General features: G+C 42.1%; 2 protein-coding genes across 6 annotated transcripts in view; both read left to right on the top strand.

Moving 5' to 3' along the window:
• LOC124997289 (adenylate cyclase type 9-like) overlaps positions 1-3,979 on the top strand; it is a 31,331-nt gene extending 27,352 nt beyond the window's left edge. The window contains exons 6-10 of one of the 2 annotated variants that reach the window (XM_047570876.1): positions 346-554; positions 953-1,112; positions 1,291-1,433; positions 1,612-1,635; positions 2,072-3,979. In XM_047570876.1, the coding sequence (XP_047426832.1) occupies positions 346-554; positions 953-1,112; positions 1,291-1,433; positions 1,612-1,635; positions 2,072-3,440 (1,905 nt within the window). In that variant the 3' untranslated portion in view covers positions 3,441-3,979. The remainder of the gene's footprint in view (positions 1-345; positions 555-952; positions 1,113-1,290; positions 1,434-1,611; positions 1,636-2,071) is intronic. The other variant, XM_047570877.1, reaches the window with a different exon arrangement.
• Positions 3,980-8,524: 4,545 nt separating this feature from the next.
• Positions 8,525-18,685, top strand: part of crebbpb (CREB binding protein b) — a 32,090-nt gene continuing 21,929 nt past the window's right edge. For all 4 annotated transcript variants that reach the window (XM_047571508.1, XM_047571506.1, XM_047571507.1 and 1 more), the window contains exons 1-2: positions 8,525-9,452; positions 15,886-16,505. In XM_047571508.1, coding sequence (XP_047427464.1) covers positions 9,368-9,452; positions 15,886-16,505 — 705 coding nt within the window. In that variant the 5' untranslated portion in view covers positions 8,525-9,367. The remainder of the gene's footprint in view (positions 9,453-15,885; positions 16,506-18,685) is intronic.

The following is an 18,685-nucleotide window of genomic DNA, read 5'->3' as shown; positions in this document are numbered from 1 at the left end:
TATATCGCTGTATATTACAATTTAAGTCACCAATGTGAACCAAAATACAAAATAGTTTATTTTAATGCAAAAGCTTAATTGGAAACAATAAAATCTGAATGTCCTCAAACAAGTACTGGGAATTAGTTAAATTTGCATATCATATCAAATTAGAAAAGTATTTAAGAATAAATAAGTGTATTGAAGTGTGTCTCAACAGGTCTAAACGAAGCAAAATAAGCTGCCACGAGCCTAAAATGTAATGTCCCCGTATGAGGACGCCGGGTCTCTGAGGGTTAAAGACAAGAAATTTAAACGGTCAATCTCCTTTCTCCCTTTCTGTCTTCTGTCTGCCTTCTCTCCCAGGTGGAGACCCAAGCGGGGGTGCAGACGGTTGCCAGCCCGATGTTCAGTTCTTTCCTGGACATGCTGCTGTGCTGTTCGGTATTCCTGTCTCTCTCGCTGGCTTGTTTTCTGCGGCCGCTCGTCACCCAGCAGAATCTGTCCGCGCCGGCGCTCGCTGTGACGGCCGCGGCCTCGCTGCTGGAAGCTCTGGCTCTGCTGTTTGCCATACGGTGAGACTCTGAGTCCCCGATACAGAGGCTACAGGCGAGAGAGGATTCTGGAGGCCGTTTCTTGAAATCGTCAGACTGTTACTTATATAAGTCAGAGATAGGACATATAACAAGGAAGGGCCTCAAATCAGATGTTACAGAGTTACTGGCCACCTTCCCTATCCTGAAGCTCACCTTGAAGTCCATCAACAGGCAGGTGAACAGGTGTACCTAATAAAGTGGCCAGGTAGTGGACAGACATTAGATCTGAATTGTCTTGTTTTCAGATGCTTGTAGAGAGACACTGTAAATCAGGAATAAAGGTGCAGACGGTCTTGTCTGTTAAGCACTTTATAACGTCTCTAATACATCGTAGTGACCTGTAACAGTCATGGTTTCCTTTTTGTTTTCCTCTCCAGTATGGCGTTCTATCTGGACACCGTTCTGAGTTGCACTCGGGTGCTGATGAGAGCCGTGTCTGGCTGGCTCGCGCGTCACTTTGTAGGAGCTCTCCTGGTGTCTCTGCCCGCTGTGGCAGTATTCGCCCACGTCACCTGTGACATGCATCTCTCCATCCAGGTAGATGTTCCAGTTTTTAACTTTTCGTCGGTTTATAAAAAGGACCACAAGTACCGCCGTCGGTTTTGTCAAGTAAAGCACTCCAGCTCTCAGGCTCGAGTCAAATCAAAATGACTTACGGTCGGTAAACGTTTACAATAATCGTGACTAACGTGGCTCTCTGCCCCGTGTATTCCAGTTTACCATGTTCATCTGCTGTGCCGTCATCATAGCTATCGTTCAGTACTGCAACTTCTGCCAGCTGAGCCACTGGATGCGCTCAACGCTCGCGACTCTGGTGGGACTGGCCCTGCTCGCCCTGCTCTTCGGCTCCCCCTGCAGGTATGCTGTGCGCGTTTATTGTGGAGACGTTGAAGGCAGGAGGAACGTATGAGGTTCTAACCCGAAGCACTGCTTTTGATGAGACTACGTGTTGACTAACACTGCAGAGATAATGTGAAGGTGCTGGTTTCAGTTTGTGTTTGTTCAGTTGGCATTGCTTTTGTTTCGTCTCTTCCAGTGTTGCAAAGAGTCGGCTTTTATGGTAAGTACTGAGGGTATTTACGTAGTTTGCATTTAGATAGCAATTGTAGTGCAATAGGGTATACGAGGACGTAATGAAGGACCACAACCATATGCAGACTGGGGCTGTAGCGATTCTGTGTTGTTTGGCCTGAGTTTACTTTTATTGAATATATTTGCTCGTGTGATGCATAGAACCTCATTTTTGTGAAGTGCATGCAGTTGTTTCCAAATCCCTGTGAAGGTTCTCCAGGTCATGGTAATCCAAAACACGTTTAAAAAAAATAGAGACTTCTACAAGTCTACTGTAGTTGCCTTTTTCTAAACACCTTTTGGGTTATTTACCTCCAAAAGCTGCTAGCAAACAAAATATTTATGCTGGCCTTCTGTTTGTCTGTGTCTCTGGGTTCTTTCAATCCGTCCATGTCTATTTGTTTGTCTTTCTGCCTCTGAACCAGGTCTTATGGCCAGAGCAGCAACAGCAGTAGCAGCAACAGCAGCAGCAACAGCTCCTTTGTCCTGCCTGACCCAGTGTACCCTGACTCACAGCCCCACCTGGAGGAGATCCTGGGACCTGAGGCCTGCGTGGCGTTTTTCCTCCTCCTCCTGCTGGTCTGGTTCCTTAACCGTGAGTTTGAGGTCAGTTACCGCTTGCATTACCACGGTAACGTGGAAGCCGACCAACACCGCATCAAGATTCAGAACATGAGGGACCAGGCCGACTGGCTGCTTCGCAACATCATTCCCATCCACGTGGCGGAGCAGCTGAAGGTTACCCAGAGCTACTCGAAGAACCACGACAACGTGGGCGTGATATTCGCCAGCATCGTCAACTTCAGCGAGTTCTACGAGGAGAGCTACGAGGGCGGCAAGGAGTGCTACCGCGTCCTCAACGAGCTGATCGGCGACTTCGACGAGCTCCTGCGGAAGCCCGCCTTCGCGAACATCGAAAAGATCAAGACCATCGGCGCCACCTACATGGCGGCGGCGGGGCTCAACGCTCAGCAGTGCGCCGACGCGGCGCACCCCCACGCTCACCTCCGCGCCCTCTTCGAGTTCGCCCTGGAAATGATGCGCGTGGTGGACGACTTCAACAAGAACATGCTCGGCTTCGGCTTCAAGCTTCGCATCGGCTTCAACCACGGGCCTCTGACGGCGGGGGTGATCGGCACCACCAAGCTCCTCTACGACATCTGGGGCGACACGGTCAACATCGCCAGCCGCATGGACACGACGGGGGTGGAGTGTCGCGTCCAGGTCAGCGAAGAGAGCTACTGCGTGCTCAGCGGCATGGACTACGAATTCGATTATCGGGGCACGGTAAATGTCAAAGGCAAAGGTCAGATGAAGACCTTCCTTTACCCTAAAAGCAGCGACAGCGGCCCCGTGCCTCAGTACCAGCTCTCGGTCTCGCCGGAGATCCGAGCGCAGGTGGACGGAAGCATTGGGCGCTCGCCCACAGACGAAATCGCCAGTATGGTGCCCGCGACCAGCATGACTGCGAGCGGCACCAACACCATGGTACCCAGTGCCAGCACTGGTACCTCTACTACAACAGGGCTTAGCCACGCGAAAGAGGCAGATATCCGTGAAAGACGTCCTGCTGCAGAGACCCCTCTTGCCAGGCGTTCTACATCACACAGTGGCCTGACAACCGCACCCAACCCGGAAGGACCTCTTCCTTCTCCAAATAGCAAACAGCTCCCCATCTCATCCTTAGTTCAGCAAGACGCGCCGCGACGCTCGCCGAGCTCTCCGAAAGGCATCAAGAAGGGCAGCCGCGAGGATGATTACGACAGCAATACCGGGGAGTTGACCAAACTTTAAGAATCTGCTGCAGCGGCGCTTTGTATCATTCAACCCCTCTACCCTTTAAGCTCTCGTTCCTGCCAGTCGGCAAGCGTAGAATCATTGTACCTTTTGATCCTATTCCGGGTGGAGACGGAGGATGCGAAAGCATCTCCTCGTCAGCCGGGAAGCAGGTCGTTTTTAAGATAAATACGATTGGCTGGCGTTATCAAAGGTGCTCGGTTAGACCAGAGGCAGGAACGCATAGGAAGCAGTAGGTGTGATAGCTGTGTCTGAACCTTCGATTGCCTCCAATAGATCCCATTTGCCTGCCATTAACTTACTTGATTATCTTTACACCTTTAATTCTTTCTTTCATATATCTTTTAAGTGCCTTTAGAATAGATTACTATATCAAGTAAGCCTTTTTAGAAAGGGAATAACAACATAAAGGGAAATTGTAAATTAGAAAACTTTTCTGGAAAAAAAAAAGCTTTGCTTTTGTTACAAGTTTACTTTCTAAACTATGTTTTACTATGACGTTTCATGCCTTTTAATGAAGGGGAAAGGAAGCAAAGTGGGAAAAACAAAAAAAAAAACGATGATTACTCAAAGATGTGTTCTTGTTAAGTCTGCGGCCACATGCTGAAGACCCCGTGTCTATGTCGTCCTTGAAAACCAGAAATCTCTTAATGAAAGGCACAGCAGGGACTAATTAATACAGACAAAAGGGCAGATGAGGCCGAGCTGCGTGTTGTGTCTGCACGATGAATGTCTGCACGCGTTCGGTGTGTGTGCGTGTGTGTTTGTTTGTGTGTGTGTACGTATGTAACATTATGCAGGGTTTAATCAGGAGAGGTGCACATGACTTGGTGTAACTTCAGGATTTAAACATCTCTTAAGGGACGGCGTTGAACGATAAAAAAAAAAAAAACTCGTTTGCTGATGTGGCAGCTTTCTTCTCTGGCCTCAGCTGAGAGCTTTGTATCGGCCTCGGCTGTGAGGCATCACGGCCTCGGCTGCGTTTAATCAGCGCGCTTGCGGTATCATGGGCTCATCCTTAACTAGCGTCTGCGCCATGCGTGATCCAGACTCTTGCGGGAACTCGATCCGCGTTTAGTGTTGAACCGTAAAAGGAGCCGGTGCACCTACATGTAGAGTGTCTCGAGCCTTGAGACGGATTAGAGATAATAACTGCCTAGGTTCGGCCGTGGATCACACTGTGCGTGTTAGCTGATAGCGCTTATAAGACGTGGATAATCAAGGTGGAATGTCACAAATAAAATGAATCGAGGCGTGTTTAATTGTGATTGTTGTTACACGAAACTTGAACTGTTTACCTGATGCACCCCCCTTCTGCTTTCTATGATTTGGAAAAGAAGCATTGGATGCAAACAGCTGGACGCTTTTAGTGCTTCGGACTCTCAACGGCATGAAACTTAATGTAACACCACTGTAAATGCAACGGCAGCGCACCAAACGTGTTTCACGTCCCCGAGTATTTTTGTTGTGCTTGTTATTTATTTTTCATGTTTTTTTCTTTCTATGTTTTCAGATTATTACACACGGATACACATTTTCTTGAGGTTGTGTGCTCAAAGGCAAAAAAAGGGAAGATGCTCTACCACGAAATCCACTCGGTTGTCTTACTTTTTACACAAATATCCCGAACGACAAAACCTCGTAATTTTTAAGTTTCATGAGCAGACCTTTTAAGTACGAGAGGAAATATGACAGCATACGTGTACAGCTTGCCTTTAGTTGAACTTTTGCATTCAGCAATACCTTAATAGTTACATACTTTGTTTGCTATGCGTGGAGTTAGGGTAGCTTGTGCCTTTTAACTTTGAACTCCGTCGGTTTCGCCATCGTGGGCTCCAAGTTATTTTGTTCACGTCCTAACTGGAGGTTCCTGCAACATTTTTATGAAGGTCGGCATTTCCGCATTATACTTGTAGATATGCAGTTTTAGAACGGGTTCCTTGATATCGGTTTTACCGGCTTATTGTTACAAAGTTTTTTTTTACTCTCTCACTTTACTCTAATTTGTATTACAGGGGCCACATACAGCCCAATTCAATGTAAAGTGGCATAATAACCTATAACAGGGTTCTTCAACGTTTTTCACGTTTTTTTCTCTCCAAACTCATGGAGAGATTAAGTAGGGTCCCCCTACCTATTATATATGTGTTCTATATTAAACGCGACCTAGTGCTATTAACAAATATACATTATTATTATTAGCATTTTGCATTCAATATTAAGTTATACCTTATTCCTTTACTAAAATATGTTGGATTCATGTTTACGTGTATTAAAGAATTTTCAATTTGTGGGGGAAAATTAAAAAAAAAAAAAGTCTAATCAACCAAAGATTTTGCCACCCCCCTGCAGTACCTCTGCGGACCCTCTAGAGGTCGTGAAACCCCCCATTGAAGACCTACGTCCTATAAGTAATCACGACAATAGCAGATTTTTTCCATTTGTTTTAGTGAAAAGAAGAACAAGTAAATTAAGATAATATTCAATAATTTAATAATAATTTATATTTAATAAACAATCCTTTAAAAAAGTTAAATTTCTTAAGAAAAATAAATGCAATTTGGACGCATCGCTGCCTGCTGTATAGTCCTGGGTCTCAGTGTTGTGTCCTATCCATTTTTCTTAATAAAACAGTGGATAAATTAGGGATAGCGGTTATTTTCATTGAAAAATTGCAGTCTCCTATGTTATTTTCACAGCAAACTTATGCTGCGGCCCGGATTAGACCCTCTGGCGGGCTGCTTTTGGCCCGCGGGCCTATGTTTGACTTCTGTGTTCAAAATTTTGCAGTTTTGCAAATCAATCTCTGCCTTTATGATCAGTTTAAGTAGAGTTTTATGCTCCCAAATGTCTCTCTAATCTATAAAACCTAAACCCTTCCGGCCTCACCATTTTTGCAACTGTTATTAAAGTAGCTAAATTTGGGGACATTAATTAAAATATAGACATTAAAAAGCAAAAGAGGAAAAAAGCATCAGGCTCAGACAAACATACGGTATCAAAATGACGATAACATTTGCATTAGGCTTGAAAAAGTTCTCTTAGAATCGTGAGGTTTGATCAGTGCCTTTTCTTTACGTACACAATTAAATATGAATATATACGTTACTGTGTTTCTGTATTCGATGGGTTGTTTTTAAAGGTTATACATGCAGAAATTTTTTCTTTTCGCTTGTGAGCACACAACATGTGCACCACCAGCCCCACATTTATGTTTGTTAAACTACAACAAAAAGGATGCTTAACCCACAATTTAATTGTTATTAGCAAAGGTCAACTGCTTAATGGAGGTCACGATTCTTGAGTGTCAGGTGAAGCATATAAGCTACGTTTCTTTTTATTTCCCTCTGGAATTTAATGATGTGTCTTTTGAATAATGTGTTTTTTTTTTTTTTTAAATAAACTCTGAACATGTTTTAGGACAAACAATAATAATTGGTCGTCGAGTCACAGATAGGTTGTCACTCTCTTTCCCCCCCCCCCGTCTTTGTTTCAGTGCAAACATGAGCCCGTCTGCTGGTTTGGTTGGATTTACTGAGATGTAAGTGGTATTCTGTGAGAGCAGAATGGCAAACTGGGTAAACGTTGATGCCAAAGAGTGTCATCGCCATCTCTCACTGTCTTAACTTCTTAATTTGCAGGTCGTGTCGCGCAAGTTAAAGGTCATTTATATGCTCACTGTTGAAACACAATTGCACAAGGCGTTCACTTTTTATGTACAGTATGCCTTTATATTGTAATTGATCATTTTCTATTATTTATATATGCGCATGCACTAGAGTGTTAAATAGTCTTAAGAACTGGGTAATTTTAACAATGTCGGAGTAATGCCTGCGTGTTCTCCTCGCTTGCATATGTGTATAAAATAATAACGTGTGAGTGTTTGTAAAACTGTGCGGTTGTGTATATTTCGGAAGGGATGCTCTGATCTTGAATGTGACATGGACAGTTTTTGCCAAGATTATCATCACACAAAAAAAAGTAAGTAAGGCTTTAATCAATAGGCATTTCCTTTTTAATTTAAACTAGCCAAATAAAAGGGGTCGGGGTCGGGGGTATCTACAAAATATCTGCTGGTAGGCAGTTTTTTTGAAGTAGCCTGCTAATGCTCCCGTCAGCTTTTAATGAATTGTTGCTTTCTTTGGATATGTTTTTGTACTGTATATAGCACGCTAATAGGTGAAGTGAAAGTTAATATTGAATAAAGTCAGTTGCTGGGAAATGTTGTCCAGTTGAATTTATAGCCTGTACACTACATTTGTTGTGTGTTTAGTGCTAATAATATAATATAATATAATATAATATAATATAGTAGATGAACACTTTCACAGTATTTCATTTAATTCATAAAATAGCCATACTTTCTAAAAAAAAGTTTAAAGATTGCATAAATATAGCATAATTTCAATTAAAATGTTTGCAGATTGTAACACAACCGTGTTAAAACATAGCATAGTGCCTCAAAATTTCTTGAATAAACTGATGAGCTTTTTTCTTTGCAGCACTTTGCAGCAATGTGACACACATACGGGGCTTGTACAGGAGCTGCAAGGACTCAAACGCTGTGTTCATATTGATCTCAAGCAGGCTATTTCTCAGCAGCTTTTATTTTCTTTCTAAATTTTGTGTTGAATTCAGCTTAGTTTTGCGTTGTTCCTCAAGATGCATTTGTGTGTTACTGTTAAATATTGTTTTATGTATGTTTTTTTTTATTATAATATAGTGCCGGAGGTTGTCAGGAATTTTACACAATATTAAACTGTAAAAACTTTCTATATAAATATAGTACACAATACCAAAATTACTTTTTTAATTGCTAGTTTTACCATACAAATCATAGCCTTAATTAAATTAAATTAAATTAGTATTTTTCTTCACGTTTGTGAAGTCCGCACAGGTAAACGATAGTAAATTTCACATTTTATTTGTGCTATTCCACCCCTAGAGGCAACCTCACGTACGTCCACATGACGCACAATGGGACACAGGTTTACGTCAGGGCGTCATAGCACGACACCCCCCCCCCCCCCTCCCCTCCTCCTCCCCCTCCCCCTCAGTCTAGCTGGGAAGAAAAAAAAAACTTTTTTGTATCGGAGGAATCAACAGCCGCCATCTTGACGCGGCTCGGAATCGGGATTTCGGGGGGAGCATTAATTTTAAAAACCGATCGGAGCTGCCCAGACCGGTCCGAAACGGCTTTTTTCGTGCAGAAAATCGAAGCGTTAGCTCTTCCGATGAGAATTAATGCAAACATGTGAGGATTAAATGGGTTTTATCGTCTCGAGAGCCCACTGTATATTTGATTTCCCTTTTAGAGAGCGCCGCTTCTCGCCGTATCTCCGTGCCCAGACGCTGTATTTACCGGGAGACAGCGACCGGAAAAATAATCCGCCTCATAGAAAATATTTCTCGAATTTTGGTCTTTTACTTAAGCCAAAAACAGATTTTATGGCGGCTCGTTTGGACTGCGAAAAAAATGATTCTGTACACACGTGAAACCGGCGAACTGCGGAGAAAGGGATTTGCGTACGCTTTGTGTAATATTTTATGATTGTTTTTTATTTATTTTTCTCCAAGTGAAATAATTTCTGGACGTCGTTATTGAGGATAATTATGTGGGTGTTGGGTGTTGGATTATCATGGGGTGATCTTCGACGGCGGAGCGTGGCGCTGTTGCCCTTCGTTTGAAATCCTTTCCTCCAGGCAGCATTTCGCCAGTCAAGAAAAAAAAAAAAAACCTGTGAAATTGCTCCTTTTTTTTTTTTTTTTTTATAGCGTAACACTAGAAGAAGTTACGGCTTATTACGAAGTAGGGGACGACGCGTTGGACTGATCCTGTTGTATTTTTTTTTTTATTATTATTATCATTTTTTTTTTATTATTATTATTATTGAACCATCAGTTCGTAATACTCGCCGACCAGGATGGCTGACAATCTGCTGGAAGTCGGACCCACCGCTGCAAAGCGACCCAAGCTCAATTCACCCCTCTCAGGATCAGACGGTCCAGGTAAGCCCCAGGAAGTTACACCTTTTAAGTGACAAGTTAGATGTGGTCACTTGCTGCTTGTGTTTACTATTAAAAACCACCACTCTTGCACAGTCTGGTCGCTCAGTAAGGCTGCACGCATCCATCTGAGACGAGGCTTAAAAGTAAACCCCGTATAAAATGCCAGGGAAAAAAAACATGCAATTGAGTTAATCTGCAAATAATAGACATGAATATGTGTGAAAATAAAAAAAAAAAAAGTGCAAACTCATTGCATCTCCATCCCACCAGAACTGCTGTTCCAACAGTCACTGAGGCACAGGTGACTTAAAAGTTGTCTTGCAGGGTTGACTTTGAGTCATCTCCTGCGACTGTTTAACCTGTAACCCTGGAATTAAACGTGTATCACTGTCCCCCTCCAGCACAGATGAGCACGCTGCATCTGTTGAGCTGGACTGGAGTTCTCCGCTCGCTCATTGACACCATAAGTTGTGCAGGTTTCCCCGGCCGCCCTGGCGCTCGAACCGGTGTCACCCAGTTGCATTAAAACCAGCTCCGCTGAGCTCGAATCAGAAGCCGTCTGAGGTTTTTTGCATTTAACTTTTGTGGTGCAAATGTGCACATCTTTCCGGCTGTTTAATAATAATGAAAAAAAAAAAAAAAAAAAAAGTTGCCATAGGGTCTGCGCCTTCACCAGTCCAACCTGCAGAACAACTTTCCTCAGTCACACGGAAGAGTCGGACTAAAGAAACCACCATTATTTTATAAGCTTGCATATTTTGTTCGTGACGGGTTGTAGGGCTGCTTAAATGAGTGGCGGCCAATTTTTTTTTTGTTTCTGAGGTATGACGACGTTCATCACACGCTACCCTTAAGTGGTCGCCCACTGTAGCTGTCACCCTCTGATTTGTGATTGCGGTTAGAGGTTGACAGAGAAATTTAGAATTTTTTTTTCATTATAACCGATTCATTCAGTGGTTGTTACTATTTTCAGCTGAGATCCTGTGTCCCAAGCAGGTGCATGTGGGGAAGTGTGAGACATTTTCATTCACATAAATGTGCGTATAGTCTTTTAAGCTGTCAGAGATGAGTCACTAAGGGTAACTTTTAAAGATGTTTGGAAGACGTCAAGATTTTAGAACTGCTACATGCGAGATACAAATTAAATTTATTAATAATCACTTTGCTTTCTTCGCTACATGTTTTTGCCACTGGAACAACTTTGAACGTAACTTTTTTTCGTCTGCTATATCACAGAAAAAATCATTTTTGCATGGACTGTGTAAATTTTCTAGGAAGTGTGTAATTTGCATCATTTACAGCCTTTTTCAAAAAATTTCTAAATGTGCGTCGTTATTGGCAAAGTGCGATCCGGACCGAGGTTGTTGGAAGCGAGTCCAGCAGAATGGCGTACGAATGCAAACGCACGGTCCTGCAGCCTGCAGAGCAGCTCCTCCCAAAGTGTCGTGCTCTACCGCAACTTAGAAATCCGTGAAGAAATCGGTTTGATAGAAAACATCTTTAAATCGCATGCATGCTAGCATCGTAATTAACCAACTATTAAGCTTGCCTGAACGTTTCAGAGTTATTCTGTTGTCCGGTGATAGAGTTAAAAAGATTATCTTTCCATGCAAGGAAACAATACCTTTATGTTTGCTATATGTTTTGTTTCAATGGATGCACTGAATAAATCTAGGTTGTATAGACTGTGTTAAGAATTAATGAATCATTTTGGGGTTTGGTGTTAATTGATTTGTGTTGGCTGCCATATCCAGAGCTACAGTCTTCTGGCAACTGTTTGGAAATACAATGGCATGCTCAGTCCGTACGTAACATCAGTGTCAACAGTTTTAAAACCCATTTATTTGCATAATAAAAAACCGAGCTACGCTCCAAGAACGTCAAATATGGTCCGGAAGATCTACAGATAAGTCTGGATAGGTGTGGGAGTTTGAATTGGAAAATGCGCAAGAAAAAAAAAACGTAGATGCTCTTACAGATGTGATAATATAAACAGCCACATAGCTTCTACAGCATAAAGAAGATTTAATAAGATTTTAAAGAAATAAACATTTCCCCTGGAGAACACTCAGTGCAGAAGTATAAAATACCAATGAAGCTGGACCTTCTCTGTTGAGGTGCTCATTCATTGCAGTGGTAATTAGAAACATTTTAGTCCGTCCTGTTGTAAGTGCGTAGCTGCATATATGTGCGATGTAATAAAATAAAAAAATTGCATATCATCTAATCATGTATTTTAATTAATAAAGGTACAAAGTCAGCATATTACGTGTTGAAAGTTAGATCTTATACAAGTAACTATATAAGTTTAAAAAAAATCATGGACATAATTGCGCACAAAAATGATAATGGTGCCTACTCTCAAGTCCTGTTTTTTTCTATACGCATGGATAAAATACATTGGAAAACAAAAACATTTGGATGGACAAGGCATTGCAGTGTTTCTTGTCAACCTCCTCTATAAATGCTGTTGGATGAAACAATTTTTGGGACTACCCGCTGTTGCATTACCCCCAGAGCTACATTTTAAGGCTAACATTAAGATATTTTATATGTATTACGTAAGTAGTGTTTTACCAGTTTAAATCTGTGGTTGGCGATGTTGCGTGCGTTTGTGTGACCAACCACTGTACGCTTGCGTCACTTAAGGTTCCTCTTTTGTTTTTTTGGTCATCCAGTCTTCTGTTTAGTGTGCATTAAAGGTTTCGACAACAAGTATTCAAAATTTGTTTGATTTCGAAAGCTGCAAAGATTTAACTCGTTGAAGAAAATATCAGCACTAGGGTTGGGAAAAAATATCGATATGGCAATATATCGCGATACTCCGATTAAAATATCGATTTTGTATGTCTTAATAATATAATATCGATTTTAAAAGAAAAAGAAATGTTTTCACACTTCCACCACCACCACTTTTTCTCAAGTGCAATAAACTGGGAATGGATCATTTGGATAAATGGTGTTTTTTGACTCAGTTTGTCCAATTAATTATTGCTGTCATCTGATGTACATATATACAACTTGTACTTTAAGCTTAACATTTCTCAGTGAAATAAGTGGAATATTTTAATATTTCACAATAATGTATCGTATCGTGACTCAAGTATCGTGATACAATTCGTATCGTGAAGTCATTTCCAATACGTAGCCCCAATCAACACAATGTACCCTCAAGGATTTGATTAAATGAGTCACAGTCACTGTGTTTCTGTATGGAATTGTGACTATTTCGAAGTATCGGGGAAAACCCAAGTGTAGTGGTAGATAAGCTATTGTGATATCTGCCCATGTCGCCCGTTTCTTTACCAAAAAGATGTGAATGCACCTCCAAGAATAAAGCCACTCAGCTGAACTTCGTTGTTTTGTTTACATTCGGCGTCGTCTCTTATCTCCTGACTAGCGGCAACATTTTGGGACCCACTGCATCATAAAAACTTCAAAACGTCTAATCTGGACTAAAAGTTTTTATGTATGTATTTTATGTAACGGGTTTTATTTCCTCCTCTGTGGGGTGTTTGTTGCGGGTCGACTTTTTGTGTTGTTGGTTTATCACGTCCACTCGCCCGCCACCGTGCAGCCTAGTTCATCCACCACAACCCAGTTAGCGACGCATGTCATTTTCATTTAGTCTTTTCTTTTTGCCTGTGTGCTGATTAGGAGCTAGTCTAGTTATGTTTATGATTTTGTTAATGTGTGACAGTCTTTTATGGCGCTCCGGTCTTATGTCAGTGCACGTTTTCGCTCGTGGCCACGGGCCAGTGTCGGGCTGGTTATCGTTCGGGCTGAATGGGCGTGTCGGCAACGCAGGTGAGAAGCTCCTCCGTGTCTCCGGCCCTGCAGCTCGACTTAATAGCGCACCTCTTCCTCTGGCATGGTGGTGTTTGTGATTACCAAACTTAGCATCTTTTAACAAAATATTAGCCTTAGTAAACGTTCAAAACAAACCAGGGTTTACCGGCCTGGTAAGACAATATTTTGGATCTTCTGGTGACTGTCATCTCTGGTGCAACTGATTGAGATAAACAGAAGGGCGGCTCATTCCCTTCTGTTAACTTTGGCACTTGGTACATCCTCAAATACCATCAGCAACAATAATTGTTGAAGTTTCTACAATTCAATTCTCTATTTGCTATTGTTATCTGCCACTGTTTCTGAACACCATGATTTCCTCATGATTATTTTCACAAAATGTAGCTCTTAAACAACTCTTGTTAATAATTTTTTGGTGCGACCAAGTGTTCTTTATCGGCCCATTCCTAATTTAAGACACCACATCCACATATTTAGCTCCTAAAAAAACTAAAAATACACGTTTTTATAATATAGCAAATCATTAATTATTACAATATACGTTTGTTGAAGAAGAAAACACATTGGTGTGTTTGGTTTGTTGAGTAACACTGAAATTAAACATAAAAAAAAGTGGAAATTTTAAAATTTGAATCACAGTAAAGCTATCATCTATTTAATTAGTCGGTTGATTTTCTCTAGAGCCAACCTTGCTCTACAATTAGGCCTCAATAAAGCCTTTTAAAAAAATAAATAAAATAAAAATGGCGTGGATTGGTAGTGTTTTTTCCTTTCAAATGTCGCATAATAAAATACAATTCGTTTCGCACTCTGTATTCACACTGACATAATTTGAGGTGCAGTCTCTTGTCTAATGGATCACGGCTCACGGGGCTTTTTTCTTTCCTGGCTATAATTCCAAATAGCGTTTTTTTTTTTTCCTCCTAAATGAATGAGGCAAAACTGCATTAGCACCCCTGTTCGGTCCTTAATGTAGCCCAAAGTGCATTGTGTAGTCACACTATCGAAGGAATGCCATCCAGTGTGTCCCTGGCAGCCTCCAAAGTTGACCCGATGTCGGATCACGTGAATGCATCCTGGTTGCGTTTGCACCTGTGCTTGAATTTGGTCACTTGAAATTGAATTACCTCAATAACCAGGTGTGATTATGGTCATAAATGGTCATTCAATCTTACAACCATTGCATTGCGTTTTTACAGTCTTATTGTATCTGCTGTTAAACGACTGCACAACAATAGTAAATAAAATCATTCGATTAAGGTTTAAAGACTGTTGAGCATTGGTGGCATTTTTAAAGTTTTGTAATAACGCGCAGATACACAGTGACGTGTGATCACAGATTTCACTGCTGGAAAAGCTAGGGCTGTAGCCGAGGCGAGATAAAGACAGGGTATAAAATAGGGTATGTTATGTTTAAATAAAGTGTTTTAAATATAAATTGCAATATCTGTGGACTGTTTGTCATTAATAAATCAAGACTTAAGACAAGTTTATGCCTCCCTGGGACACAGACGTCCTAACCTACGCCGGTGCGAGCCATTCATAATTGTGCGCTCATCAGTCCGGACACCGAAACGCAAGTCGGCGCTGTGACTTTTTCGCCAGTTTTGTTACTTTCTGTTTCTACTTCCTGCTTCACTTTCAACAGTGGTGACCGAAATTTTTTGTTTAAAGTCGAGTCATCCAAATGTTTCTATCTACCCATGTCCTCAGTTAACCTTTCCTCGATTCCAATCCGTCTTTATTGATCCAAAACAGTCGATTTGAAAATCGCGTTAATGAAGAAGCAGCCACAAATACGCTAAGTGCAAAGTGGACCAATCAAAAAGAAAATAAAAGAAAAAGTCATGTTTCGGGCCAATTGTGAACAACTTTCCCACCTCCACCACCACCAAGTGCAATAAATTGGAAATGGATCATTTGGATTAATATTGTTTTTTGACTCGGTTTGTCCAGTGAATTATCACCGTCATCTGACGTACATATATACAACGTGTATTTTAAACTCATTTAAACTTCCTCAGTGAACTATGTAGAATATTGTAATATATCGCAATACCATAATGTCGCAATAATGCATCGTATCGTGACTCGCGTATCATCTGGTGAAGTCCTTGCCAATACCCGTCCCTATCAGCTACAGTGGTGGGGTCTGTGTATGGTCTGGGCTGTCGTTGTAGCTACGTCTACGTTAAATGGGACGTCTTTGGTTGTGATTTGTACAGATCGACATCAAATTGTGTTTAGGTGAATGCGATGTTGTTTTGACCTGTCTCTGTTTGTTTGTGGTAGTGGTTTTGCGCAAAGATATTGGACTACTATTAAATCCTTTCACTGATCACGGGACGTGTCAAGGAAGCAATCTGTAAATGCAGCCTATATAAACATGCAGCGCTGGTAACCATCGTAACAAAAAAGATCCTTTGTCTGTTTGTGTCCTCAGTGTATTCTCAATGTTTGAAACCTGGAACAAAACTTAAAAACCCTTAATGAGGCTATTTGAAATTGTTCAGTAAACTGCACAGTATTATTTTTAATAAAAGACAAATCGCTATTAGCGGTTATCGGCCGCCAAGCTAAGAGATGCTAATTTTTCTTGTCCCTTTTATCTGTCTTTTGTCAGATCTCGTGTCGCTGTTTGACCTGGAAAACGACCTCCCAGATGAGCTGATCCGCAATGGAGACTTGATAGGAATGTCTTCTAATGGGGGACCAAGTGGAGGAGGTCCTGGTCTCAACTCGATCGTTCCCGATGCAGCTGCCAAACACAAACAGCTGTCCGAGCTCCTGCGGCCGGGAAGCTCCTCCATCTTGGGAGGCGGACTCAACTCTGGCAGCCCTCAACAGGGAGGCATGATGGTGAACCCGTTGGGCCCCGTGCTGGGCAAAAGCCAGCTCGCCTCCCCCAATCACCAGTCTCCCCAGGGCCAGAAAGGAGGCGGCTCTGCGGGACAAGGTAATGGAACCACGGGCATGGGCTTCAACCAGGCCATGTTGAACAGTGCCCAGGGCCACGGAGTCATGGGCCAGACTGGACAGGTGATGAACGGGGCTATGGGACCAGCAGGCCGGGGGAGACCTGGGCCTGGCATGCAGTATCAGGGCCAAGGAATGCAAGGGACGCAAGTGGGTGCTGGACCTGGAGTAGGAGGCAGCGTTCTGGCGGAGACGCTCACCCAAGGAGGGCCACAGTTGAGTGCACACAACGCGCTGAATGCTCAGCAAGCTGGAAACCTGAATAAGGTGAGGTTCAAAATTCTCTATAATTGTGTAATAATGTGTGTGAAAGACCACCGAGTGTGAATTTTACTGAAGGAAGGCTAATATATTAAGGGACCAGATGAAGTTTCAGCAAATGGGGGAACCATAATACCTGCCAGGCCTCTAATGAGTTTCACTTACAAACATGTTTTATAATATGTCCCTTCCTGCCTAATGTTGTTTGTGTGTACACAAGAACATATTGATAATATTGAGTTTTTCTGGCTTTATTGTTGCGTGTTTGCTTAGGATGATAAGCAATTTGATTTTGGTGAATTATGGGAGTAATTCACGCAACGCACGTCTCTCATTGAGAATATTTCAGTGGTTACGGGATTGTGGTTTCACTCTCTAAATCCGCCTCACAATGAACAGGATTAACAACTGGGCAACGCACAGAGGTAAACTTGAATTGCGATATTTATATTTAGTACAGTGCGTACACGCCCTAATGTGGGGGCCTCCTCTCGAACTTGTTTTACAAGTTGTAGTTGGGATATATGGGTTTGCCTGACAAAACATCAGGAACTACTGTTCGCAGGAAATAGTCACGTTAACGTCACACCAAATGTTAACATGTTAAGGTTTGTCATTATTCTCATTATATTTGGAGGCAGCTCTTTCATTCAGAGATGATTTTTATTTGCGATCACTTAAAATTTACTTTTTTACCATAAAACCTTTATATATGAGTGAGTTAATTTTAACTTTTCAAATGGTTCATTGATCTGATGGAAGTTAAAACTCAGTATGTTTACGTGAAAAAACAGAATTCTCCTTCCAATGCCAATTGGAAATCGATTTTCCCCGGCATGTATACTCCTTAATTGGACTTTAACCGGATAACGTGAGTGCGCATGCGCCGCAACGCTTTCGTTGGTGTATGACCCCAGAACGAAAACATCCAAGAAAGCCGGTCGCAGAAGAAGAACGTAAACGGAGCCGGTAGAAGAACCACCTGAGGGATAGAACCATCTTATCTTCACCAGAAGTAGCGTGCACATTATGTACGAGATTAAAAAAGCGGAGCTATTATCTGTCGTGTTGTTTGAAATGCTGGTTTGCCGCATGAACGACTCTTGTCTATTATATGACGTCAACCGGAAAGGGGGGAGGCGTATCAACCCACTGACAAAACAGATATCGCCACCTAGTGTGGAGGAGGATGTTCCCATCAGTTATCTGATTTTCTCCGTTGCATGTAAACCTGGACAAGGACCACACTCAGAAAAATCGAATTTCGAACATATCTCGATAAAGCTGTGCATGTATACACACTGAGTGATTTACTACAGGACTGCGGTTAGAAAAAACTTCAAATCCAGTGCCGTTGTTTACAAGCAGCACACTTACTGGAGTTTCTGTCTGGATGTCTTCATGAAGATAAGCATATGGAATATATTATTCGTTGACTTGCCATCTATTATCTCCCACTCATCATTTATTGATCTGTTCTTCTCCCTGGGTCTGCTGGAGGAAGGAAGCAGTCATTTAGGGGGGAGGAGGGGTAACAGTCTACGTTGGGGTAACTTGGCCCAACAGAGACGTTCACAGCGGATCAATGCTTATGTGTTTATCGCTGCGTTCTCGTGCCACACCAATCTGAGAACGAGCACAAGCGATACAAATGTGATAAGACCCGCTGCAAATTGTGTCCCGGTGCTGCTCGCTGTGAGGCGAGCCCATCTTTGTGAATGAAAAGTAATTTCCGCGAGGTGCCGCACGCCGCGCCTCTATGTGAATATCTTTACTTTCGCAGACTTTGAAGTGCTCGGTGAGATGGAAACGGGACCGACTTTGTCTGAGAGTCTCGGGGCTTTGCGGTTTGACAGGAAGCTGAGGTTAAACCAGCCAGCTAGTTCTCGCTAAGATTATTTCAACAGACATCACCACATGAAACAAGCCCCTCCTTCCCTCCTTCTCCGTGCACACATGTACACCTGTATTTTATTGTTATTGCGCTATTGTTTAAAATCACATTAGTTTGCGTGGGCCTGTTTAAAGATTAACTAATTGATATTAAAGACGACACACTGAGACGCCGTAATTATTCTAGAGGGAAGGGGATGATGCAGATTACAACCAGCTTGTACCAATTATCATTGAGGTGCCTTTTTGTTTTTTGTTTTTTAAATCAATGCAAAATTAGAAGAATCAGCTTT

Source organism: Mugil cephalus, chromosome 20 (genome assembly GCF_022458985.1).
Source record: "Mugil cephalus isolate CIBA_MC_2020 chromosome 20, CIBA_Mcephalus_1.1, whole genome shotgun sequence".
NCBI classification, from domain to species: Eukaryota; Metazoa; Chordata; class Actinopteri; order Mugiliformes; family Mugilidae; genus Mugil; species Mugil cephalus.
Note: the sequence above shows the minus strand (reverse complement) of the source record. Positions and strands in the feature narration are given on the sequence as shown.